This window comes from Wolffia australiana, chromosome 2, assembly GCF_029677425.1.
Source record: "Wolffia australiana isolate 7733 chromosome 2, ASM2967742v1".
Lineage (NCBI taxonomy): Eukaryota > Viridiplantae > Streptophyta > Magnoliopsida > Alismatales > Araceae > Wolffia > Wolffia australiana.
Genome location: NC_135836.1, coordinates 16,349,650 through 16,375,467, shown reverse-complemented (window position 1 = coordinate 16,375,467; position 25,818 = coordinate 16,349,650). Strand labels below are relative to the sequence as shown.

The following is a 25,818-nucleotide window of genomic DNA, read 5'->3' as shown; positions in this document are numbered from 1 at the left end:
ATTACAAAAGTTAGTTAAACTATTTTAAATTTAAGTTCATATCTTAAACTGTTCTTGCAAGCAGGAATATTTCATCATTATTATTTCTTGTATTGGAAAGATTTTAGCTACTCCATAGTATCAAATCTCTAAAGGTCATCTCTTTTCCCTGGAGTATCTACCATATTTTCAACTTTTTTTAAAAATATACGATTGACTGAATTCCTACTGTCGTGCCCATTTTTTTCTGATTAAAAATACAGATAATAGTTCTTAATTTAACAAATACAAAGTAATTCCTCCTGGGGTTGAGAGAAAGGAAGAGCGGGAAGAAATCTCAGTTCAGAAAACCTAGCAGCAGCCACAAGGATCGGCGATCGAACAAGATGTTGCAGAGCAAGTCCTTCATGAAGATGACAAGGCACGGCAGGGCCGTGAAGGTGCGTTGTTCGTTCTCTGTTCGTGTTTTTTTTCCAAATGGGAAGATTCCTACATCTCTTCCAATCATCATCTTTGTTGATTCTAACTTTCTTCTAAAAATTATCATCTTTGTTCGTTCTTGCTTCATGTTATGGCTAGGTGGTAAGGGAGCACTACCTACGTGATGATATCTATTGCGGTGTTCATTTTTGTAAAGTTTGCGACTCGAAGGATGCTCCTCTGGGGGCATCTGCGTCGTCAACCATACTCGTGGTTGATACAAACGTCGTTCTCCACCAGGTTTTTGGCTTGATGCCGTCCAGCCCGTTGCAGTTTTCTCCTCTGGATTTTTTTTTCTTATTAATATGTTTTATTTTGTTGTTTAAATTAGATGGATTTACTGGAGAATCCTGCCATGGAAGACGTGGTTATCCTCGACGTAGTGATGGAGGAGGTGAAGAACAAGAATTTATCGGTTTTTAATAGGCTGAAAGCCCTCTGCACAAGCTCCCAGCGGAAATTCTTTATTTTCTACAACGAATTCCACAAGTGAGTACTTGCCATTCTACTATTGTTAGTTTCCAAAATGTGGGAGAAAATAAGTACCTTTGATTTTTTTTGGAAAATTCCTTTGAAGGGTCGCCGCGTTGGGCTGTTAAGTTCACAGAAGCTTCACGAATTTTTCTTATTTTTCCTTTCCTTTGGATGATTTTGTGAAAGCGTTGCATCATACTTTTTCCGTACTTAAACTATGCGGTGTTTTCTATATCATATGGTTTTCACGTTGTATTACTGCTCCTGTAGGGATACTTATGTCAAGCAAATGGTTGGAGAAACTTCTAACGATAGAAATGACAGAGGTACTCTAATCACATTCATTCTTGCTATTTGAAATCGTATGGCGCTTTAAAAGTACTGAGATATTAATGCCGTGTTTCGTAAATTTGGTCGCTATAGTTAGTTGACATAAATCATCCATGTTGAGATTTTGTCTTAGTCTCTTACCTCTAATTTTTATTTAAATTCAGCAATACGAGTGGCATCTCAGTGGTATCAAAACCATTTGGCTGGCAACTGCCGGGTGTTACTTATTACTAATGACAGAGAAAATAAAATAAAAGCCACGGAAGAAGGTCTTTTGGCAGAAACAGGTAAAATGTATCCATTGCGCATTCAAACCTTATCTAGTGATTGCATTTATTCTTGTGGTCCATTTACCTCTAAAGCCTATAAAACGTGCCAAAAATTAATCGTTGTTTTGGTCTCAGTTGAGTCATATGTAAGGTCCCTTGGTCAGCCCGAGTTGCTGGACCTGGTTGTTGTTTCATCCTCTGAAGACGTGAATGCTATGGAAGTGGAAGATACTAGGCCGTCAAAGAGAAAAGCTGTTTACAGTGAGGTATGTTCTTATGCTCAAATCTATTGGGACTTGGATTTTTTGCCTTAAAGTTGGTCTTGTCTTAGCATTTTTGTTTTACCATGTATTTCCAGCACAAACCTATGTCAGAAATTACGCAAGGCCTGCATCGTGGAATATATCATCAAGGAAAACTTCGTGTCAACCGTTATAATCCATTTGAAGCTTATGTTGGAAGCGAAAGCATTGGTGACGAGATAGTGATTTATGGACGGTCTAGTATGAACCGGGCTTTTGATGGTGATATTGTTGCTGTCGAGCTCTTGCCTCAAGACCAGTGGCATGATGTAAAAAATTTAAAAATTGAAGAAGGAAGTGGTATTATGCCTGAAAGAATAAGGGAGTTCATTTCGATTTAATCTTGTTATTGTCTGACACGGGAATTTTTTATTCACAGATGACGAGGATGAAGATGTTCATTTGGTTCCTGGAAGTGCAGATGATGCACCACGTAGTGCAGTTCCGTCAGCTCCGTCAGCTGACAAGACGAACTCTGCATCAAGTCGCCCATCTGGAAAAGTAATAGGCATTATAAAGCGCAATTGGCAATCGTAAGTGAAAATTTTCTTGTTTTCTCTGCTCTTGTGGATCATTTTTATTTATAATTGTCTCATATCTGCGTATTATTTCTTCTAGCCTGTTATTTACAGGCACTTTCTAATGGACACTTTAAATACTGGTAAAGGAAGATGTGTTCCGTATATTCAGACTTCTGAACTGTATTATCTCCTTTTATATTTTGGTTTTTATGTGCAAATATGATCAGAACATTCTTTGTACCTGTTCCATTTGTTTCAGAATCCTGTCAACCTCCTTCATCCAGTGACTTAACCCCGTTATTAGGGATTTTTTAACGAAAAATGATTATTCATTTCTAAGACTAGATTAAATACTTGATAGAACCTTGATGGACAATGGCTGTTATGCATTGAGTGATAGCTGTTACGTGATCCACTAAGGTAGAAAGACCCGGGGGATCTGTTTAGGATCAGGTACAAAAATATGGAAATGGAACACATTGAAGAAAATGTAGAATCACGATAATGCTTTCATACTTCATTGTCTAACACACTGCAGAACATGCCCAACTTGGACTTTGACTTCTGGACCTTGAGACTACCTTTTGTTTCTTCCTCTGCCTGGTGATAACACTTTCTGCTAGAAACATACAATTGTCAGTGGTTGATCAACAATAAACCGCTGAGTCTGCCTAATCAGCATTTGTGTAGACCTCCAGATCCAGCTGGTGATGTTCTCCAAACAGGATGCCGTGCCCTGCTGTTATCTAAAAGAAAGGCTAATACTTTGTATGCCACTGCATGTGCATTTTTCTGGGACTCTGTATGAGAAAGCGGAGAAGACCCACTGCAAATGTAATGTAGGGACTCAGTATGGTTCAAATAGTTAACTTTTCCAATGAGCCTTGGGTACTGCTCCATATTTACTTGGCTGGTTGCCTCATGAAACCCAGCGTCAGATAATGATTGATTGGCACTGCTGATGATTTGCAGTCAGTCATTCCTGCAACAAATCTAGAATATAGTTCCCTGGTAGAAGTATGCGACCTCAATTCCTTGGAAGTACTTTAATCTACCCATGGAATTTATCTCAAATTTTTCTGGACAGCGGATCACTCAGGTGTAGAATTTCTGCTTCATCACCCCCAGCGACAATTTTATTATCCACAAAAAATAGATTTCTGACTACATAATTGAATGTTTTTATGAAACCTCAGCACCTTCATAGCTCCAGTAAATCTCCCAATCCAAGTTCTTAGAGATTGTTTAGTATCTTGTGTTACCTTCAACTCACATATGCTCCCCTCACACAGGTGCTTGTAGTAACCAGGTAGTAACTCCCGATAGATCTTTTTATCCAGTTCACCATTCAGACAATCATTTTTTTTCATGTCAAACACATGTAGGTTCTGCATGAGATGAGTAGCCAGTGCAAGAAGTATCTGATCAGTATTGAGTTTTGCCACCAGGAAAAAAATCTATCTGTTAATACCTTATAATTTTGTGTAACCCTTGGCAACAAGTCAAGGTACCTTTCTAAGGTGTCATCCGATCCATACTTAAGACATTTGTCATCCAACCACCTTCTTCCCGCTGGCAGGCAGTGAGCTTCCAAGTCTTGTTTTTAAGGAGGGTTGTCATCTTTGAATCCATTGCACCTTCTTGTTCTCATCAGCCAGGGCTTCACCAACTATTCACAGAATAGAGGTTTTTGAATTTAGTGATGTCCTGAAAGCTCTAAGCTCAGGTGACAAGTGTCCTTATTTCACAGTATGACTGATTGGATATCTAGGATTCTGAGTGCATGTACCCTTGCCGTGTCTCAAGGCAATTGGCCAGGCATAAGAGTTGTCATTCATCGGCTTTTGGGTTTGTTTGTCACTTTCTTCCTCAAGGGCTAGGGTTTGATATTTGTATGAGGGGCCAGTTAGAGACTGATAATCAGGAACTGGCACCTGTTATCTGCTTGGGGGATGATACAAAGCCCGTTGTGTCAGGGTCTATTTCGTTATTCCAGCCCTGCAGGGGCATTTTAGTCTTTTGATCCTTATGTAATCCCTTTAAATAGTGCACCGAGAATTTTCAATAGATGTTTGGCTCCCTGGTAAAGTCCATCACGCCGCTATCTTCTCTACGGCGACGTCCACACCGTTGGACCTCCTTGGCAATGTCCATTCCACCTGCCTCTCATTTAGCCAAAGTCCACCTTGGCATTCCCTGTTCTTGACTCAGACAACCATTCCAACGTCTTCTCCCTACCTTCCCATCCGCTTCCTGGTGCGAACTTGTGATAACTGGTGATCGGCAGGTGTGGCTTATTTTGTAGTTTGATCGTCGGTTATCATTCCGTACTTTAATAGCCTCTTCCTGTGCTAGGAATCAGCTAATCACCAGATCAGAACTCAGATAAGCTATTGGGACTAGCTGGTGTCCCTCTCCTGATGCAAAGAGTCTTTCCTTCTCAGCAGAAACACAAAATTTCTTTGAGCCGGAGTGGAAGTGGTATCATCTTTACCATTCTTGCCCAATGTTGTACCCCACAAAGACACTTGATGGAATCTTGGACTCAGCTTGTCTTTAGGATGGTGCATAAAGACCTTTTTAGTTTCGGTCTGGAAGGATACTGATATACTAGGAGAAGAATACAGTCGATCGAACGGCCGCAGTATACCGATCAAACAGACAACGATTCCGCTGAAGATCAATAGAGACAGATACCACCGAATGTTTGATAAACAGAAGATAATGGAAGAGGAAATAAGATCCGAAGACCTCCCCAACTGGCCGCCGAGAAGCTCTCTCCCAGTGTTCCAGCTCCTGCACCCTCACTGGGTCTGAGATGAAGAGAAAACAACTTCCTTCCCCCTTTGCCCCTGCAGTGTTATTTTATAACCCGCCAGACGACGCTTCAGCTGTTGTCTGTTGTAACGGTTCCTGCTCTTTTGAACCGTCTTCTCTGGTAGGCTCTGCTGAAGTACTTATCAGATACATTTGCGACAGGAGGAAAGTAAGGGAAAAAGAAAGAAATAAAGAAAAAAAATATCCATGTCTGACAGATAACACCAGTTGCAATATTGTCTTTTATATGTTATCTACCAATATTAATATTTTTTTTGCTCTGGAGTTGCACTGGAATGTGCTATTTAGCTTTCTGGTCTTTTGTACTGTAGTGTGTGATAAATTCTTGTGTCCATTGCTTAATGTCTTTCAATAGTCAGAGCACAGAATTCTTTGGGCCATAGGTCTGAATTCTACTTAAGCATTGGACGGGAAAACTGCATGTTACTTCTTACTCCAGGTGAGCAGATTAACACCAATAAATGTGCAATAGCCAGGCACAGCTCTTGCCAATGCTGAACAATTTGCAGTCTTTTTCAGTACCTATTTCTGCTGAAAATATCAACTCTGAGTGTACAATGCTCATTTATGGATTCTATGTTTCAAATTAGCTGGAACTCTATATGCTGTATGTATTTATGATCCCCATGATCGTGCATGTTGTAATTAGTGCACCAACTGTAAAGTAATTTCTGGTTGAGTGGGATTTAGATCCACTTGTCAACTAGCTTCTGGATTGAGTCCTTATTGATTGGCAATCATCTCCACCTACTAAATAACTAGAATATTCGTTGTCCTGCTGTTCAGGCTTATAGTTTCTTGGAGAAGATCCATTATATATTTTTGCTGAGAGATACATGTACCTGGTGTTTGTATGGGATACTTGAATGCTCGAGAAATATCTCAACCTTCCCCAGCCTTTGATATAAGTTACTTGAAAGATCCTGTCAAAGTTGGACTGAAACTTCATCATCCCATGTGACGTGGTTATTGTCAATGTGTGCGATCAAATTTGTCATCTTGCCGGACTGAGTATTCTTCAGGAACAGTATGTGATCTGCATTACACAACCTAGCTTTTTCATTGCATGAATGAACTTTCCGAACCAAGCCGTAGGAGTTTACTTGTTGCCATAAAGTGCGTTCTTTAATTCAAGCACCTAGGTTCACTTCTGAATTCAAACCCAGGTAGAACTATCATATAAGTTTCTTCCTCCAGATTGCCATGCAAGAAGGCATTTTTCTACATATTGATGAGTGTCATCTGCAAAAGCAATTAGAAATCTCACTGATTTAGGTTTTGTCTCCGAGCCAAACATTTTGAAGCAACTATATTCCATATGATTGGGTGTGGCATCTCACTGCCAATATGGCTTTCTATCATTCAAGGGTCCGATCTGCCTGTAATTTAGTGTACACTATCGTCGACATCTCACTGGTTTCTTCCCTGTGGTATAGTAGGATTACATCCCAAATTATTTTTCTGAAACATCTTCATTCCCAACTTTATGACCTAAGAACAATCTTGACTTGACAGTCTCTTTGAATGTCGTTGGTATGTGACTGTGTTAGAAATCGTCCTCCAGCTCCCTGGATCTCCTGTCTCCTTCTCCTTCAGTTAGGTTTTCCAAAGAAAGAACAGAAAACCCTTGTTACGATTTTCGTCATAGGGCTGGTTTAAATACCAGCTTAGTACAGTTTAAATGGGCTGGGCCCATTATCTTTGGGTCACTTATTCTCTCACGTGAGAGAATAAGTGACTTGTACAAGTGGGTTCACTTATAGCACGTGGCCCACTTACAGATAGAAAAATAACAGAAACATAGTAAGATATAAATAAGATGGCTGGCTAACAGACTGGATTCAAATTACGTTGAAAATTATTGTACTCAAGGATTATCCGATCAAATGAAAGGTATTATAACTGGGACTTAGGTTTTTTAACTCTTCTTCCTTTTGCGCAATGCTAATCTCCCACTCAACTGCTCAGCTTTCAAAAGCATTTGTCTCAACTTCAATTGCCTTTTCCCTAGATTCTTCTGCCCCTGGTTTGGTTCCTTCCTCAACATGTTCATGCACAGGATCCTGCACCGGTAACTTAGCTTGCTGACATCTTTACTAAGTCTGAACTGGATGAGGAATAACATATTCAAGTGGTGCAATAACGTTATCTTCTGTTTCTCTAGTAGGAGAATCAACGTCAGGAAATTGTGTAGCTGGATATAAAATCAATCTTGGGTAATTGATACGTAGAGTATCAAATTTGATGAATAAATCAGAGTTGAGTACCAAGAACTGAATCCGCCACCTAGATCCTTTCTGATCTACTGTTTCGACCAGCAACCCACTGCCCCTATCTCATCTTGCGCTGACAACCCAAGCACTTCTCAGAAGCTCCAAGGTTGAATGCTACCCTGACTCTCAGTTCGAAATCAGATCCAAGAAGAAACGAAATCTTCTCTCCCACCTTTCTTGATATTTAAACTGACCGACCAGCCCTCAGTCGGGCCAATCACTAGCTGGAGAGGTCATCTCGTGCAGTGTCAAGTGGTAACCAACTTGCCTTGTCTTCTCTGGGCCTTCTATCTCTGTCTCAGGCCTTAGTTTTTTATGTACAACTTCCTTCTGTAACCTATGGAAGGGAGGATCGTATCATTTAACTTCTGCATGAATTGAATCAAAGTTGGTTTAACTTCATCTCAGCTTTTATCCGTTCAAAGTGGTATAATCTTTGCATGATAGATGATCTATATGAGAGAAATGCAGCATGACTTTGAAAGATATACGTCTTCAACAGAAGTTGCTCATTTTTCCTGTAAATTTATTTTCAGTTTATTCAAACTTTCTTGTCATCAGAAAATACATTACGCTTCATGAACCTCGTTTTAGAATTCATCATTTTGCAGATATTGTGGGTCTTTGGAAGCAATGCCTCTGCCAGCTGGCAATGGTGGCGTAGCTCATGCCCTATTTCTCTCCAAGGATCGTAGAATTCCAAAGATAAGGATACAAACTCGACAACTTGGGAATCTACTGAAGAAGAGAATTATTGTTGCTGTTGATTCTTGGGACTGCTCGTCTCGTTATCCATCTGGACACTATGTGCGTGCCATTGGGGATATTGGTGATAAAAAAACAGAAGATGAGGTAAGGAAATCAGTGATTCTTCTTATTACTCTAGCGTCGTTTTTTTGAGTTTGATTGGAGGTTTCTGATATGGTTGTCATCGTCCCGCTTACCTCAGGTGATCTTGATTGAGAATGATATAAACTCTAGGCCTTTTTCAGCACAAGTTTTGGCTTGCCTGCCTCCATTGCCCTGGAATCTTTCCCCCGAAGACTTGACGAGTTTTAACAGACAAGATTTGCGACATCTTAGGGTTTTTAGCGTTGACCCCCCTGGTTAGGAAATTAAAATCTTTAAATGTCCCCATTTAAATTGTTATTTATTGAGAGGAGAAACCTTCTTCTGCAGGGTGCACGGACATTGATGATGCTCTCCACTGCATTGCTCTTCCGAACGGGAACTTTGAAATTGGAGTCCGTATCCTCTTTTCCTCCATTTTGTGTGATTATTGAAGGACTTAGAGAATCTATTTATTTTCATTTTTCCACAAACGAGTCACTCATATGGCACTCATTACTCACAAATCGTAAGTAAGTTGTAAATTTGTTGCCTACGCTTAAAACATTTTCTCTCATGAATTTTCAATTCTTACCAATGTCTCTGCGCTCTGATCACGTTTTTGTATTCTTTGGTCCAATCCACATTTCTAGTATTTTTCATTTTTCCATCGGTATTTGGTTGAAAAAGTTGGTGAAACTGGGACCAATGGAGCCGAGAAGATTCATAAACTTTGTGTTATTAAATATTTATTTGAATTAAAAGACATCACTTATTTGTCTTGGACACCTACTTTGAATAAGGTAACAGAAGTCCGTGATTGCCAAAAGCGTACTGAAAACATATTATGCCATAGCATTTGTTTTACAGTAGACGAATTTCCCATTTATTCACCTGCCTAAGCAAATTAAGATTGATCCATTTATCTTTCAAGAAACCTCCTCAATGTAAAATTTTCAGATATTGCAGACGTCACACATTTTGTCCATCCTGATACGCCACTCGACAAGGAAGCGTCGCAAAGGGGCACATCTGTTTATCTAGTTGATCGCCGGATCGACATGCTTCCAAAGCCGTTGACAGAAGGTATTGATTTATATCACTCTAGTTGTACTTTTTCTTTATGTAGACTGTATCATCAATGTGATAAGCTTGCCTTGTCAGATACCTGTTCTCTTCGCGCTGATGTGGACAGACTGGCGTTTTCTGTTATATGGGTAATTCCTCAGTTATTTGAAGTATAAGATTACCAGCATGTAAAAGACAAGCGATTTCCCGAAAGGCAAATGATTTATTGTGTTGTATTCCTGTTTTTCTCAGGAAATGACCCCTCAGGCGGAAATTATCTCCACGAGATTCACGAAGAGTGTCATTAAGTCCTGCGCTGCCTTGTCTTATGTCGAAGCTCAAGCTCGAATGGACGACAGGTGCATTTGTCTGGCATAATTTTTTTTTGAAAATATGCATGCTTATTTTTCTTAATTTTCTTTATTTGCACGGAGACAAATGACCTTACAATTGAAAAAAAAAAGAAAATTGCTTTTGTACCATATCTTTGGTCTGCTGAAGATTTGCTGACATTATGCTTCATATTAACTGCACATTATAAAAAGTATCTGGCTTTAGTCAAGGTATAAATAAAGCTTGATTGTCATTTGCAGCCGCTTAGTGGACGCGTTGACTACTAATCTCCGGAATTTAAATGCACTGGCTAAGGTTTGCTGATTTGACTACAGCAAAAATTTGTTTCTTTACTGACTGGCCATGATTATAGCACTGCTCAAATTAGAAATTTGAAATCGATTATTTACCTATGCTTTATAGATAATGAGGCAAAGACGTATTGATAGGGGCGCACTTACACTTGCCTCTGCAGAAGTAAAATTCCAAATTGACACAGAAACTCTTGATCCTCTTGACATAGGTGGGCATTTTCTCTGCTAATCTTTGTGTCGGTTTGTTACTGTTTATCTGAAATCGTGTCTGAGTTTTTGTAGGAATATACCAGATCCGAGAAGCGAACCAGATGATCGAAGAATTCATGTTGGCGGCCAACATTTCAGTGGCAGAAAAGATTTTAAAGCATTTCCCTCTGTGTTCCTTGTTAAGGTATGCTGACTTGGAGTCTTTAATTTTGAGCTTATTTTTGGGTTTTATTTTCCTAATTTCTAAATGGAGAATGCAGACGGCATCCAACTCCGACTAAAGAGATGCTTGAACCGCTGTTGCGGATTACGGCTGCCATTGGCATAGACTTGGATGCCTCCTCTTCTAAGGCGTTGGCTGATTCACTAGACCGTGCTGTGGTAAAACCCCTAAACCTACAGTTCTTTCATTTTATTGGTCGTACCATTTGATTTGTGGCGACTGTTTCATATTTACCATTGAACCAGGGTAACGATCCGTACTTCAATAAACTGATCCGGATTCTCGCAACCAGATGCATGACTCAGGTTCTTGACTGCGATCTTGAAACAATACTAAAATTCAAAACTATTATGTTAGCGCTTATTCTGCATCTTTGAGCTTGCCAGGCGGTCTACTTCTGCAGTGGGGATCTCAGTCGTCAGGAGTTCCATCACTATGGCCTTGCGACACCTCTTTATACACACTTCACGTCACCTATTCGTAGATATGCAGGCATGCTCTTACAGTCACATCCCTCTCTTCCTCTCTTCTTTTTTGCAATGAACTAAGTTATTTTATTTTTCAATCTTTTTTTTGTCAGATGTTATTGTTCACAGACTGTTGGCTGCTGCCCTCGGGATATCAAAGCTTCCTCCAGTTTTTCTGGATAAAGGCCAACTAACGAGCATATCAGACAGTATGATTTTCTCCACTGCACTAATATCTTTTTTCCAAGAATATTGATTTGAATTATCAAAAATTTGACTCCGCATACTTGGTGACTAAATTTCCATCAGATTTGAATTATCGGCATAGAAATGCTCAGATGGCCAGCAGGGCATCTGTTGAGCTCAACACCGTTATTTACTTCCGAAAAAGGTGAGCCTATCAAAAACATGCTCCTTCGAGTGTTTGATGTCGCTGACGATGATCGTCCTCGCCATTCCTTAGCGCCTTGATGATGATTACGATGATGAGGTCGTCATCGTCATCGTGGTGCAATCTATTTGTCCATTTGTCAAAGCTCATTCGTGCAAACAGCCAGCCGCAACTTGCTCTCTCTCTATCTCATCCCTCCCCTCTCTTCCTCTTGTCCACTTGTCATCTCCTCTTTGTCACCCAGTTTTATCTTGAAATCGTCATCCTCAAGCACACATGTGATGATGAGACTGTTTCTGGATGGCACTGAAGGCTTATTCCCGGGATGGTGAATCGTTGGTCTCTGCCATTGTTCATTCTCAATTTTTTCTTTGTTATTTGTCTTTAGGCCCACGGACACAGAGGCAAGGATCGTCAAGATCAGATCCAACGGTTTCATCGTCTTTGTGCCAAAGTATGATATTTTCATAGCAGAGGAGAAAAACAAGCTTAATTCTGGTGTTTATAACGCGTTTAATCTCTTGAAACTTTGCTCAGGTTTGGGATTGAAGGGCCTGTCTACCTGGCAAAGAGAGGCGAGAAGACTGATTGGGTGGTGGATGAGACAAATCAGAGAGTATCTAAAGCGGGTACTGGTGTGAGCTTTAGGGTTTTGCAGGCTGTCAAGATTCATATGGAAGTTGTGGAACCTCAACCCAACAGACCGAAGCTCGAGCTGACTCTCATATAGCCTTCAGCCACCATTCATGATTCTGCAAACATAAATCATATGTAAGTTTGACTTAGTCATTTGGGGAAGAGATTATATTTGGATTAGGCTAAATCTTGATTCGGATCTATGGATCAGCTAGATTAATGATCTGATCCCATCATTAAATGGCTTGGTCGAAACTCCATGAGATCATCTGACTGGGTTGATCAATCCACTTGATCAAGACCTAAAGGAGGAACTCAGTATAGAATTCCCATTTTTTATTATTTACGATTTTTATGGTCGTTTTGCTGGGTTATTATTCTGTGGACTTATAGAATGGACTGCACGTAGAAACAATTTTCTGGAAGAAACCTCAGTCTAGGTCTACCAATTGGTTTCTAATTGGTTCCATCACGTCTTTAAATTTAGTCGCCGGTGAGCCAACAAAACATATAAAGTAAAAAACGTTCTAAGTTATAATTAAGGTCAATGAAGCTAACGACACTGTAATTTGGAACGTAAACATACCATTTGGGTCATAGGCACACTGCTTTAAGTCGACCAAATATTGGCGAGAGATTTCTATATCAGAACATTTAGGAAAAGTAAGAAACTGTAGAATAGATGTCCCTTTCAAAAAACATGCGCCTCATGTCAGCTTTGCTTGCCGTATGAAGTTTGGATTGGATGGCATTGTACTTTTTCTTTATTTTGTTGCTGCCTGGGTGCCAAGTGCTGCTAGATATTTTCAACCTGTAACACATACAAATGCATCATGATTACAAAGTATTTCAGTTTAATAAGTCTTATTGAAACCAGAAATATAGGCCTGCCTTCGAACCAAACAGGAACCTTATGTAAGGATGGATTCAAATGGATTCAATTCTCAAATAGACACCCAAATGGCCACATGCCAACCCACAAACAATACAATGTTTCTCATACATAGTGGAAAAGACACTAGATGATTACAAGTTAAAACAGTTACTAGAAGTCTTATTGAAGCCAGAAATATTGGCCTGCCTCCAAACCAAATAGGAACCGAATGTAGGGATGGACTTTGTTCTAAAATAGGCGGCCAAATGGCCATCATACCGATCCATAAACAACACAAGGTTCCTCATACAAAAAAAGAAGACAGTAGGTGGGTAGGGCCAAGTTGGGGGATATGTGATGAGTGGGGAAGTGAGATAGACAGTGAGGGATTGAGAGGGACATGAAGTGGGCTGTCCTCATCCCTTCATGGTGAAATCTCATCATGGGCCTATCCTATTGCTTACTGTGAGGCAAAAAGATGGAAAATGACGTAGATAGTTACACTTCATGAGTACATTGTGTTGGGAGTCATGATTTCAATCTGACTACATCCAAACTCAATTGATCTCTCTCTCACTCTCACTCTCTCTCTCTCTCTCTCTATGTATCCAAACTCTATGTATCATTCTAATAGAATACGGAATGGAGGACATTTTAAAACCTAATTGCTCTCTGTCCCTCTCTATGTATCTTTCCTATTTATCTCTTTGCTTCTCTCTACTCGTTGCCCCCTCCTAGCTCATGCCTCTTCCTCTTTGTCGCTCCCAAACCCCCCTGTCTGTCCAGCAATTATAAGTTATTTTCTTTCCACTTGCACATTTTAATGGGAGAGCGATCTCTTGATTCTTGTAGCTCAAAAATAAGAACTCTATGTGGCACCTAAGCAAAACCCTAGCTATGCTGAGATAGATACTCAGTGTGAGATGGGAACTTTATCTTTCAAATATACGTATAATATATTCTTTAATACTACTCTATTCCTCATATTTCAGATTTGTATATTATTTATTTATTTTTTGCATTAAGTCCATCACTCAACAATGTTAGGTTTATTCTATAATATTGAGTTTCAATCCTTAATTTCCTTTACTGAGTTTTAACTTTTTCACTTCACCTTTCACATTGACAAGCAAACCTAACTAAGACTGGAACAAACTTTAGGTCTATGTATGGATTTTTCCTAAACTGAAATCGAGACTGTCCTTCCCTACCATTGATTAACCAATAATAACATAATAAGATGTACCAATGACATTCAACAGAACAATGTAATCCTTCCCATATGCCTTGTATCATCAATACAATAAACATTAGTTCATTTACTGACTAGGGCACAACAAACATAGAAGCATCAAGAAACAAAAAACAATTAAAACAGTAAATCTTCCTTTGTGATCCTGTATAATTAATGGATCTTCCAAACCAACTAATGTAAATACAACATTCCTCATTTCTATATCTGATTCTCTATGCTTCTCCTAAGCCTCCTCTTTATAGGGAAGGTCACGATCTGGTCTTGCTCCCGTTATAGACAAAATCTAAACATAGACTTGCAGTTCGGTCTGGTCTCAGTCCAGTAAAGGAATTACCTAGTGCAGTCTCTGTCTAGTCATGTAGACTTGTCTATGTCAAAGTCAAAGTTAAAAAGTCAAGGATATAATTTTGAAAAAATTTAGATTTCAGAGTCAAAGTTAAACATGCAATTTTTGGTAAACAATACAATAAATCAACCTAAATATTGACATGAATATTGTCCTAATATGAAAAAGTCATTCTTGAAAAACATAATATTCAACTTTCGATGGATTCCACAAAACTTGGTCTCCCTTTCAGGTTAATTATATTTCTCAAGCTGGATATAAAAACATATACAATTATGGGTTGTAAGGGCATCAAAAACATGAATTACAATTACAGAGGGAGAGGCAGAGAGTAAAAGGGAAATAGATAGATGTGGATAGTGGGAGAGAGTGAAAGGGAAAGAGATGGAGTTAGAGATGGGGAGAGAGTGAGGGGAAAAGAGAAAATTAGAAAGGGGGAGAGAGTGAGGGGAAAAGATATTGTCAGAAAGGGGGAGAGAGTGAGGGGAAAATATATTGTCAGAAAGGGGGAGAGAGTGAGGGAATGGGATATAATTAGAGTGGGGGAGAGAGTGAGGGAATGGGATATAATTAGAGAGGGGGAGAGAGTGAGGGAACGGGATATAATTAGAGTGGGGGAGAGAGTGAGTGAATGGGATATGATTAGAGAGGGGGAGAGTGAGGAAATGGGATATAATTAGAGAGGGGGAGAGAGCGAAGGAAAGGGATATAATGAGAGGGGAAGAGAGTGAGAGGGAATTAGATAAACTTAGAGAGGGGGAGAGAGTGATAGGGAATCAGATAAAGTTAGAGAGGGGGAGAGAGTGAGAGGGAATCAGATAAAGTTAGAGAGGGGGAGAGAGAGAAAGGAAAGAGAAGTTAGAGAGGGGGAGGACCTAAGATGGAAAGAGATAGAATGAGAGATGGGGATAGAATCACAGGGAAAGAGAGAGGGAGAGAGTGTGAGTGAAAGAAAGAGGTGGATACAGGGAGAGAGGAAATTGGAAAAATATAATGGTAGAGGGGGGAAGAGAAAAAGTGAAAGAGGGGTACAGAGTGAGAGAGAGAGAGAGAGAAAGAGAGAGAGAGAGAGAGAGAGAGAGAGAGAGAGAGAGTGAAAGAGAAATCGGAGGATGGTGTGAAGAGTGAGAGGGTAAGATAGCGAAATTGAGAGACGGAGAGCGAAAGAGAAATAGGAGGGCGATGGGAAGAGTGAGAGGGAAAGATAGAGATTGAGAGAGGGAGAGTGAAAGAGAGATAGGTGGTTAGAGGGAGAGAGTGAGAGGGAGCGAGAGAGACATTGAGAGAGTAGAGTGCAAGAGAGAAGTGCAGGGAGAAAGTGAGAGGGAAAGCGGGTTGGAGAAGGGGAGAGGCCCAGAGAGAAAGAGTGTCAACGTGAGCCTTGCACGTGGGTTCGTGGCCACGTAACTGCACCTTGGGCACGTTGTGCGGTGATGCGGGAATTTCTCCACGCCGCGCATCACTGGCCGATCGTGGGATAGTTAGTTGTTTTTCCTTACGCTCTTGTTTTCCTATTTAAGAAATGTAATGGGTTCTGTTTGAATACAGTTTTTTTTCTGAGTTTACAACGAGGTGCTCCTTCTGTCACCAGTGTTCGGTGGTGATCTCGCCGGTGACGTCATTTTTCCGGCGAGTTTCTGTCAAGTGGTATCAGAGCCACTGGTTGCGGGTAGGGAGTCGATCGCGGCAGGGTACAGCCGCTGGAATCGTGATCGCGCAATCAACACGCACTGATGGCAGGAAGCAAGGACGGCATCGTCTAGAGGGTGATTCGTGAGGTGAGCGCCGGGACCGGGTTCCCAATGCTCACCAAGACCAACTACTCCGACTGGGCGCTGCTCATGAGGGTGAAGCTCAAGGCCCGGCTGCTCTAGAGCGCCATTGAGGAAGGCGGCGCCGAACCCCATGAAGAAATGCAGGTGCTCGATGCGCTCTGTAGTGCCGTGCCGTCGGAGATGTGGCCGGTGATTGCACACAAGGATACGGCCAAGGAAGCGTGGGAAGCTATCGCCACCATGCGGATCGGCGATGACCGCGTAAGGAAGACGTTGGCTCAGAACTTGCGGCGGCAGTTCGACTCGGCGACGTTCAAGGAGGGAGAGTCCGTTGAGGACTACGCGCTGCATCTCAACAGTATGGCATCGACTCTCACCACTCTCGGCGACCAAATCGAAGAGACACAGGTGGTGGAGAAAATAATTCGCAGTGTCCCCCAACGTTTCAGGCGGATCGTGGTCGCGATCACGACGTTGCTCGACGTATCAATGCTCACTGTTGCTGATCTGACGGGTCGACTCAAGGTGGCAGAGGATGCCTTCGAAGAGACGCCGTCATTGATGCACCACGAGGGCAAGCTGTACCTGACTGAGGAGGAGTGGGACGCGCGGTGGAAGAAGCGCGATGCTGAGAACAAACATGGTGGCGGAGGCAGCAGCAACGCAGTACGCCGTGGCAGACGTGGGCGCGGACCCGGCCATGGCAGCGAAAAAGGGTCGTTGTCAGGCAGCTCGTCGGGCAACTCAGGCCGGTCCAACGATGAGTGCACAAAATGCGGGAAGTTGGGCCACTGGGCTCGTGAGTGCCGCTCAAAACCCAAGAAGGAGCAGGCCCACGTCGTCCAAGAAAAGGAGTGGGCTTCGCTGTTTTTGGTGGAGTCAACACCGGTCATATCGACGTCGCCGGCACCAACCTCCACTCCACGAAGCTCTACTGCGAGTCCGAAGGCAGAAGAGAAGAGGCCAGACGCCCCGACCCAGATCAAGTTGCGGGAAGAGAAGGTGTTCGCCCACCTTGGAGACAAGGAACAGCGTGTGAAGAAACGTGGGTCTTGGACACGGGTGCCATGAACCACATGTCAGGTTCCCGTATGGCCTTCACCGAGCTGGATGCAGCGGTGCTCGGGTCGGTACGGTTTGACGACGACTCAGTGGCACAGATCGAAGGTCGAGGGACTGTCATGTTCCAATGCAAGAATGGCGAGCACCGGTCGTTCGGGGGGGTGTATTTCATTCCCCTATTGACAACCAACATCATCAGCGTCGGCCAACTCGATGAGGCCGGGTACCAAGTCGACATCAAGAAGGGGGAAATGAAGATCCATGAACCAGGCGGACGGCTCCTAGCAAAGGTGATGCGTGGAGAGAACCGGCTGTACATCCTCCACGTCAAGCTGATTTGGCCGGTGTGCTTAGCGGCGAAGTTTGACGAGGAAGCTTGGAGATGGCACTCACACTTTGGCCATGTCAACATGGCCGCATTGAGAAAGATGGCTCGGGAGGAGCTGGTGCGGGGGTTGCCATAAGTTGGTCGGGTGGACCAGCTGTGTGAGGCGTGTCTCGCCGGCAAACAAAAGAGGTCGCCGTTTCCTGAGCAGGGTAAGTACCGGGCGCAACGCATTCTGGAGCTGGTACACGCCGACCTGTGTGGTCCACTTGCCCCGGAGACACCCAACGGCAGCAAGTATTTCCTGCTACTCGTGGATGATCGAAGCCGGTACATGTGGGTGGCCATGCTGCCTTCAAAGGACCATGCTGCAGCAGCCATCAAGGAGATCAAGGCTCGGGCGGAAGGCAAGTCCGGACTGAAGATGGGAGCGCTCCATACCGATCAGGGTGGCAAATTCACCTCACACGAGTTCGTGGAGTACTGCGTGGGAGAAGGTATTCATCGTCAACACACAGCGCCATATAGCCCGCAGCAGAATGGCGTCGTCGAGCGCAGAAATGGTACGATGGTAGCAGCCGCAAGGAGCATGCTCAAGGCGAAGGGGCTGCCGGGCTGGCTGTGGGGTGAGGCAGTAGCAACTGCTGTATACATCCTGAACCGGTGCCCGACGAAGAGCGTGGATGGTATGACGCCGTTCGAGGCGTGGCACGGGAAGAAGCCGGCGGTGCACCATCTGAGGGTGTTCGGTTGCATCGCCTACGTCCGGAACACGACACCACATCTCAAGAAGCTTGAGGACCGCGACCGCAAGATGATCTTCATCAGCTACGAGCGTGGATCAAAAGCCTATCGTGTTTATGATCCCACCACGAAGCGTGTCCATGAGACACGGGACGTGGTCTTCGACAAAAATGCCCAATGGAACTGGTGCAGCGGCAAAGAACAAGGCGATGAGGGCAACGGTTTCATGGTGGAGTATACCATCGGGAATCAAATGCTTGCGGAGAATGATGCACCGGGATCTGAGCAAACGTCTCCACCGTCCGGGCACTCTAGAGGGGAAGCAACACCGATCAGAGATGGAGGAGAGGAGGTGGAGTTCGCCACTCCACCCAGCGTCCGCGTCGACAACCTGGATGCTGATCACGATGATGATGCACCACTCCGCTTCCCAACATCAACGACATCATCGGGCTTGCCTCGCCGTGTGAGCTCGCATCACGGGCGTTAATTGCAGAGGAGCTGCACGCTGTAAGTTCTGATGAACCGGTTTCCTTTGCTGAAGCAGAGCGCCACCCAAGCTGGAAGAAGGCTATGGAGGAGGAGATGGCGTCGATCGAGGAGAACCGCACCTGGTCCCTGGTCGACCTCCCGCACGGTTGCCGAGCGATTGGGTTGAAGTGGGTGTACAAGGTGAAGCGGGATGAAAGTGGAGCCGTGGTGAAGTACAAAGTGCGCCTGGTGGTGAAGGGCTACGCGCAGCGCCAGGGGATCGACTACGACGAGGTGTTTGCACTTGTGGCACGGCTGGACACGGTGCACCTTCTCATTGCTCTCGCGGCACACGAGGGGTGGGAGGTGCATCACATGGACGTGAAGTCAGCATTCTTGAATGGAGATCTCCAGGAGGAGGTGTACGTGGAGCAGCCTGCCGGTTTTATTGTCACCGGCAACGAACAAAAGGTGTTCAAGCTGAAGAAGGCGCTCTACGGCTTGCATAAAGAGCCAAGGGCCTTGGAGCACGCCATCTACACCAAGCGGAAAGGGAATGCGCAGTTGGTGGTGGGGGTGTATGTCGACGACCTAGTCATCACCGGCGCAAATTGCAACGACACCAGGCATTTCAAGAAGGAGATGGCTGATGCATTCCGGATGAGCGACCTCGGCCTACTTCGCTACTACCTCGGCATTGAAGTGAAGCAAAGCGCGGGGGGTATCTCCATCAGCCAAAGAGCCTACGCCGCCAAGATTCTGGAGAGGAGCGGCATGACAGGGTGTAATCCTTGTCAAATACCAATGGCTACAAGTTTGAAGCTGAGCAAGAGAAGCAAGGAACCGCTGGTTGATGCAACAATGTACAGAAGCATCGTGGGGAGTCTCAGGTATCTGGTCAATGCTCGTCCAGATCTTGCTTTCGCTGTTGGATATGTTAGTCATTTTCTGGAGGAGCCACGAAAGGATCACCTGGCAGATGTGAAGTAAATTCTCCGCTATGTAGCTGGAACCAAGAGCTGGGGTCTTAGGTTTGAAAGAAAGAAGGAGGAGGTCTAGCTGACAGGGTTCAGCGATAGTGACTTCGCTGGTGATGTTGATCCTCGAAAGAGCACAACTGGAGTCATTTTCTTCTCGGCCAGCAACCCAATTACTTGGCAATCGATGAAGCAGAAAGTGGTGGCTCAGTCTAGTTGTGAGGCAGAGTACATTGCGGCTGCCAATGCCGTCTGCCAAGGTTTGTGGCTTGCCCGGATGCTAGCAGAAATGCAGGGCTCAACCCCAAGCGTACCAACGTTGAGGGTGGACAACACGTCTGCCATTGCACTGATCAAGAATCCGGTCCTCCATGGACGTAGCAGACACATTGAAGTAAAGTATCATCTTGTCCGGGAATCGGCAGAGATGGGACAGATCAGCATGGATTTCATCAGGAGTGAAGAACAGTTAAGTGACATTTTGACAAAGCCACTAGGAAGAGGCAAGTTCCATGAGTTTCGCGCCATGATTGGCCTCGTCCAGGGTGAGCACAGCAAAGCTCAGGAGGAGATTGTCAACGTGAGCCTTGCACGTGGGTTCGTGGCCACTTAACTGCACCTTGGGCACGTTGTGCGGTGATGCGGGAGTTTCTCCACGCCGCGCATCACTGGCCGATCGTGGGATAGTTAGTTGTTTTTCCTTACGCTGTTGTTTTCCTATTTAAGAGATGTAATAGGTTCTTTTTGAATACAGTTTTTTTTTCTGAGTTTACAACGAAGGTGCTCCTTCTTCTGTCACGGTGGTGATCTCGCCGGCGGCGTCGTTTTTCCGGCGAGTTTCTGTCAAAAAGAGATGTTGATGGAGGGAGAGACCGAGATATAGGAACACAGAGAGAGAAAGGAAGAGAGAGGCATAAATAGGGAGGGAAAGAGAGTGAGAGAGGAAGAGGTGGAGAGGGAGGGAGACAGCGAATAAGAGAGAGAAAGAGGGAGGGAGGGAGGGAGAGAACGAGTGAGAGAGAGAGACACATGGAGACAGCGAATAAGAGAGAGAAAGAGGGGGGGAGGGAGGGAGAGAACGAGTGAGAGAGAGAGACACATGGAGACAGCGAATGACAGGAAAAGAAGAAGGGCGGGAGAAAACGAGCGAGAGAGAGGGAGGGAGGGAGAAAACGAGTGAGTGAGTGAGTGAGTGAGTGAGTGAGAGAGAGAGAGAGAGAGAGCGAAAGAGAGAGAGAAAGGAGGAGGGAGGGAGAAAACGAGTGAGTGAGTGAGTGAGAGAGAGAGAGAGAGAGCGAATGAGAGAGAGAAAGGAGGAGGGAGGGGGACAGCGAATGAGAGAGAGAGAAAGGAGGGAGGGAGGGGGACAGCGAATGAGAGAGAGAAAGGAGGGAGGGAGAGAAAGAATCGGAGAGAGAGAGCAAGAGAGAACGAGAGAGAGAGAGAGAGAGAGAGAGAGAGAGCAAGAGAGAACGAGAGAGAGAGGGCAAGAGAGAACGAGAGAGAGAGAGCAAGATACAACGAGAGAGAGAGAGAGAGAAAAAAAGAGAGAACGAGAGAGAGAGAGCAAGAGACAACAAGAGAGAGAGAGAGAGCGAGAAGAAAGAGGCAGGATGGGGGAGATAGCGAGAGAGAAAGAGTTAGAGAGAGGAAGAGAGCGAGAGAGAAGAGTGTGAGAGCTAGACCGTGGCTGACGAAGAGGGATCAGGAGGGAGAGGCAATTCTCTCTCTTGATTTATAATATTATAATAATACCAAATTTTAATAATATTATTTATTTTTCTTAGGTTCGGTATTTGGTCCGGTTGGACGTGCGAACTGAACCCGGACCAGACCTTCCCTACCTCCCTATCTCTATTTTCCACGTCTGAACCTACAATTCTATCGCGTACATCTCACTATAAATATTATTTCTTTACTTGCATTTTGGGAGATACGAAGAAAAATTGGCCATGGCTCATGAAAGAAACCATTTTGCCATTTTGGGAGCTACTAACGTACTAAGTTCGAGTTCCCGGCGAGCTCTCATGAAAGAAACCAGAGGTAGAAGGTGGTCCAGAGGGTGAGCGCAAGCGCGGCGAGCAAGTAGTTCCAGAGTAAGAGAATAGAGCATTCCTCCCTCGCCACGTGGAAGAGCTCCGCCATTGTTCCTGCGAGAAGCGTCTCTTATCATGACATCTGCTGGGTGAGATATATATATATATATATAGATAGATAGATAGATAGATAGATAGATAGATAGAGAGAGAGAGAGATACAGATGGAGAGAGAGAGGGAAGGAGAGGGAGAGAGAGGGTACCGATGGCCATGGCGGAGGGGACGGTGTACTGGAGAAGCAAGGTGTAGCGAAAGAGAGGGTCTTGGGGGAGCAAACCAAGCCGGAAGGCTACTTCTGTGACAGCGAGCCCCGCCGCCGGAAGGAGTATTAGCTTGACAATCATCACGGCGATAATCGTCGACGAATTCAGCTTCGACTTGCCGATGGCTGTCGGAGATGGGTACTTTCATGATTACAGTTTTCATGGATCAAAATTCGGCTCAGTTGGATTTTCCTTACCCTTGGAGAGATTCCCCCCTAGGATGAGAGTCAGGGACGGGATGGTCGCGTTCCTGTGTCATACTCTACGATGAGAGAGAAAGAGAACTCATTCTGAAGAGAGAGAGAGAGAAACAGAGCGAGAGAAATGGGAGGGAGGAGGAGAGGAAGAGAGAGAAAGACAGCGCAAGAGAGAGAGAGAGAGGAAGAGGAAAAGAGTGCGAGAGAGAGAGAGAGATAGATAGATAGAGAGTGTGAGTGACGGAGAGATATATCTATAGAGAGAAAGTGAGAGAGAGATACATTGATAAAGAGAGAGAAAAAGTGACAAAGAGACACATACTTATAGAGAGAGAGGGAGAGAGATTGAGGAAGAGAAAGAGAGAGAGAGCGGCTGGATCCATCATCTTGGCTGGAATTCCTTTAAAATTCGAGCCCAGGGGGTTTTGAGAAAGAGAAAGGGGAAACAGAGAGTGTGTGGAAGGGGTATAGAGAGAGAAACCGAGAGAAAGAGAGCTTGAGGAAGAGACATAGAGAGAGGCAGAGAGAGAGAGTGTGAGTGAGGAAGAGGCATAGAGAGAGAGGGAGTGTGTGTGTGTGGAAGAGTCATATAGATAGAGGTAGAGAGAGTGTGTGTATGAGAGAGGAAGAGGCATAGAGAGAGAGGAAGTGTGTGTGTGAGAGGAAGAGGCATAGAAGGAGAGGAAGAGAGAGAGAGAGAGGTAGAGAGGGAGAGCGAGAGGGTGTGTGTGAGAGGAAGAGGCATAGAAGGAGAGGCAGAGAGAGAGAGAGGTAGAGAGGGAGAGAGAGAGGGTGTGTGTGAGAGGAAGAGGCATAGAAGGAGAGGCAGAGAGAGGGAGAGAGAGGGTGTGTGTGAGAGGAAGAGGCATAGAAAGAGAGGGAGAGGAAGATAGAGAAACAGTGTGTGTGATTGTGTGCGTGAGGAGAATGAATAGAGAGAGAGAGAGACAAAGAGAGACAGGGGAGATAGTGTAAGGGAGAGAGAGAGAGAGAGACAAAGGGCGACAGGGGAGAGAGTGTAAGGGAGAGAGAGAGAGAGAGAGACAAAGAGAGACAGGGGAGATAGTGTAAGGGAGAGAGAGAGAGAGACAAAGAGAGACAGGGGAGATAGTGTAAGGGAGAGAGAGAGAGAGAGAGAGAGACAGGGGAGAGAGTTTGAGGGGGAGAGAGAGAGAGAGAGACAAAGAGAGACAGGGGAGAGAGTGAAAGAACGAGAGAGAGAGAGAGACAAAGAGAGACAGGGGAGAGAGTGTAAGGGAGAGAGAGAGAGAGAGAGACAAAGAGAGACAGGGGAGATAGTGTAAGGGAGAGAGAGAGAGAGACAAAGGGAGACAGGGGAGATAGTGTAAGGGAGAGAGAGAGAGAGAGAGAGAGAGAGAGAGAGGGGAGAGAGAGTAAGGGAGAGAGAGAGAGAGAGAGAGAGAGAGAGAGAGGGGAGAGAGAGAGAGAGGGAGAGAGAGAGAGAGAGAGAGAGAGAGAGAGAGAGAGAGAGAGAGAGAGAGAGAGAGAGAGAGAGAACCAACCCCATTAAATCAATGGCTTCGTAGACGGATTGGAGGGGAGCAGCTGGCCCGATGATCAGAGATTTAAGCCATGGTGTGGCGCCGAAGACGAAGCCCATTATCTGCCGCATTCGGAATCAGCATTTGGAAGAGACATACGAGAGGGTGAAAAGAGAGAAACATCGGAGGACCATACCGCTCCAGCAGTAGGCGGCGACACGAGTTCCTCTGCAACCTGCACGGCCGATTCCTTCGCCCTCTCGAAGAAATTCAGAGGCGTGTCGTCTTTAGTGACTTCCTGTGACTGCGGACGAACAGGCCGATTAATTTGAATGGTCACTTTCTTGAGCAAGATTCTGTCCTCCTTGACAACGATAAAGATCATACGCTATCAATGGCGGCGGAGTTCGTCGATGGATACAAAAATGGCGCCTCCAGGTCGTTTCTCTTTTCTTGGCCATCATCCTTGAGATCACCGTCCTCCACCATTTCCCTGTGGATCTTCCCCGAGTTCTTCATGAGGCTATATGTATGCGTCCAGATGTACATGTTCCCGATCTGCAAATTTGAGAAGAAGATCATCTCATTATATCGGTTCTACCCACGAAGATTGCGGAGCTGCTACATCTGTTCTATGAGTTTACCGCCATGGAGAAGGTGGAATAGGAAAGGGCTCGGGAGTGGCACAAAGACGTCTCTCCGAAGGGGCTTGGTTTCTCGTAGCAGACCGCGGGGGCGACGACCACCATCAGAACCCCGAGATTCGCTGTCCCATAAAGAGGAAAAACGAAGCGTGAGCTTCTTCAAAAATCTCCAAATCAGACGGAGGAGAATGAAGCTATGGAGGTACCGGCGGAACAGATGGCTATGATGAGACCACGGAGGTGAGGCTCAGGTCGCAGGATCTTCACCACGATCCAGCCAAGAGCGCCGCCGACGACGAAGGTTAACCCAATGTTCACCGGCATGAACCACCTGCCCAGAGAAGACCGCGCTTTGGTTTGTTTCTTCTCTTGAATACACAATAATGGGAGTCTTACCAGGATATGATGTCGCCCAGCGTAATGGTATTGGCCAGGCATGCGAACATGAGTGCCGGCGTGAACACCATGTAGACCACCTGCAACGAGTCAACACAGACAAAGTCATCATCTTCATCATCTCCATTACATATTCTCCAACTTCTGCGTTACGGGTAGAGAGTGTTAGTTATCAGGCTTAATCAAAGCACATAATTCAAGCATTGGAATTTCGATCTCTAAGTGTATAATCACTTGTAAGAAGCACTTCTCTCAATTGTAGTGAAAGGGTTTGTGGTAGTTTCATCCTCTTTCTTTTGTCCATTCTCTATAATTTCTCTTTTTCTGGCTTATTCTCAACAAGGACGAGTCAGGGTAAACCTTGTTGATGTGTTTAATGGCGTCGGCGCAGAGGATGGCGCGAGAGCCGGCGGCGAGAAAGGCGCCGACGAAGCCGATAAGCATGACCTGAACGACTGGCTCGCTGGCCACCACCAACAAATTCCAGAACCCCATAATATCTTCTTGCGGCTTGACAGGAAGCTCTGGTTGATGAGACAATTGAATTGAAAAGAAATATGACAACCCCTTGTAACGATGCCGATCAGACTTAGTAGTGTCGGCCGAGTTCTGACCTTCCAGGAAAGATCTTGAAAGAACTGACAGATGTTCGATAGATTTATAGAGAGAGGGGGGGGAGTGAGAGAGCGATAAAGAGTGAACGATGGGCGCCGGCTCTCTTACCGGGGTATCTATCGAGTATGGAGCGGGGTAGCACATTTGTTTCTCTCTCTATCAGCAGAAATAAATATCTCTTTGTATTTATTCGCTGATATTTACTGTGTCCTTAAAACCAGCTTCTCTCCTGAATCGAGAAAACCAGTCTACATGTAGGAGTATCGAGAGAGAAATTCGTTTGTCTAACTTGTTTCCGTTGACGGGTCCAACACTGCGTCCGGACTAGTTTAGATCCGC

General features: G+C 44.6%; 2 protein-coding genes and 1 pseudogene across 2 annotated transcripts; 2 read left to right on the top strand and 1 right to left on the bottom strand.

Annotated features, from left to right (window-relative positions):
• Nucleotides 1-279: 279 nt before the first annotated feature.
• EMB2763 (ribonuclease II family protein) lies at nucleotides 280-12,116 on the top strand. The gene is made up of 24 exons (XM_078592322.1): nucleotides 280-419; nucleotides 559-699; nucleotides 791-948; nucleotides 1,204-1,259; nucleotides 1,428-1,550; nucleotides 1,668-1,798; nucleotides 1,891-2,134; nucleotides 2,214-2,367; nucleotides 8,078-8,318; nucleotides 8,416-8,572; nucleotides 8,646-8,714; nucleotides 9,255-9,380; nucleotides 9,459-9,511; nucleotides 9,615-9,721; nucleotides 9,956-10,010; nucleotides 10,119-10,218; nucleotides 10,292-10,403; nucleotides 10,480-10,600; nucleotides 10,688-10,747; nucleotides 10,829-10,934; nucleotides 11,023-11,118; nucleotides 11,219-11,300; nucleotides 11,689-11,754; nucleotides 11,838-12,116. Exons 1-24 carry the CDS (start codon nucleotides 366-368, stop codon nucleotides 12,028-12,030), a joined length of 2,805 nt encoding a protein of 934 aa, XP_078448448.1. The 5' UTR covers nucleotides 280-365; the 3' UTR covers nucleotides 12,031-12,116.
• Nucleotides 12,117-16,069: 3,953 nt separating this feature from the next.
• LOC144717012 (uncharacterized) lies at nucleotides 16,070-17,736 on the top strand (annotated as a pseudogene).
• A 3,924-nt stretch (nucleotides 17,737-21,660) lies between these two features.
• LOC144717011 (protein PIN-LIKES 7-like) lies at nucleotides 21,661-25,566 on the bottom strand. The gene is made up of 10 exons (XM_078592321.1): nucleotides 25,225-25,566; nucleotides 24,865-24,944; nucleotides 24,675-24,799; nucleotides 24,469-24,590; nucleotides 24,212-24,382; nucleotides 24,021-24,128; nucleotides 23,846-23,946; nucleotides 22,323-22,375; nucleotides 22,065-22,250; nucleotides 21,661-21,915 (listed from the first exon to the last, which is right to left on the bottom strand). Exons 1-10 carry the CDS (start codon nucleotides 25,357-25,359, stop codon nucleotides 21,791-21,793), a joined length of 1,206 nt encoding a protein of 401 aa, XP_078448447.1. The 5' UTR covers nucleotides 25,360-25,566; the 3' UTR covers nucleotides 21,661-21,790.
• Between the last annotated feature and the right edge of the window lie 252 nt (nucleotides 25,567-25,818).

What these genes read in the sequence shown, in the direction of transcription:
- LOC144717011 (XM_078592321.1), bottom strand. Translation starts at nt 25,359, where the DNA reads ATGGGGTTCTGGAATTTGTTGGTGGTGGCCAGCGAGCCAGTCGTTCAG. An exon ending in CTGGGCGACATCATATCCTG is followed by an intron (nt 24,800 to 24,864) that starts GTAAGACTCCCA and finishes TTCTCTGGGCAG; the next exon opens with GTGGTTCATGCCGGTGAACA. An exon ending in CATAGCCATCTGTTCCGCCG is followed by an intron (nt 24,591 to 24,674) that starts GTACCTCCATAG and finishes TTTATGGGACAG; the next exon opens with CGAATCTCGGGGTTCTGATG.
- EMB2763 (XM_078592322.1), top strand. Translation starts at nt 366, where the DNA reads ATGTTGCAGAGCAAGTCCTTCATGAAGATGACAAGGCACGGCAGGGCC. An exon ending in TGGCGTTTTCTGTTATATGG is followed by an intron (nt 9,512 to 9,614) that starts GTAATTCCTCAG and finishes TGTTTTTCTCAG; the next exon opens with GAAATGACCCCTCAGGCGGA. An exon ending in TCTTGATCCTCTTGACATAG is followed by an intron (nt 10,219 to 10,291) that starts GTGGGCATTTTC and finishes GAGTTTTTGTAG; the next exon opens with GAATATACCAGATCCGAGAA.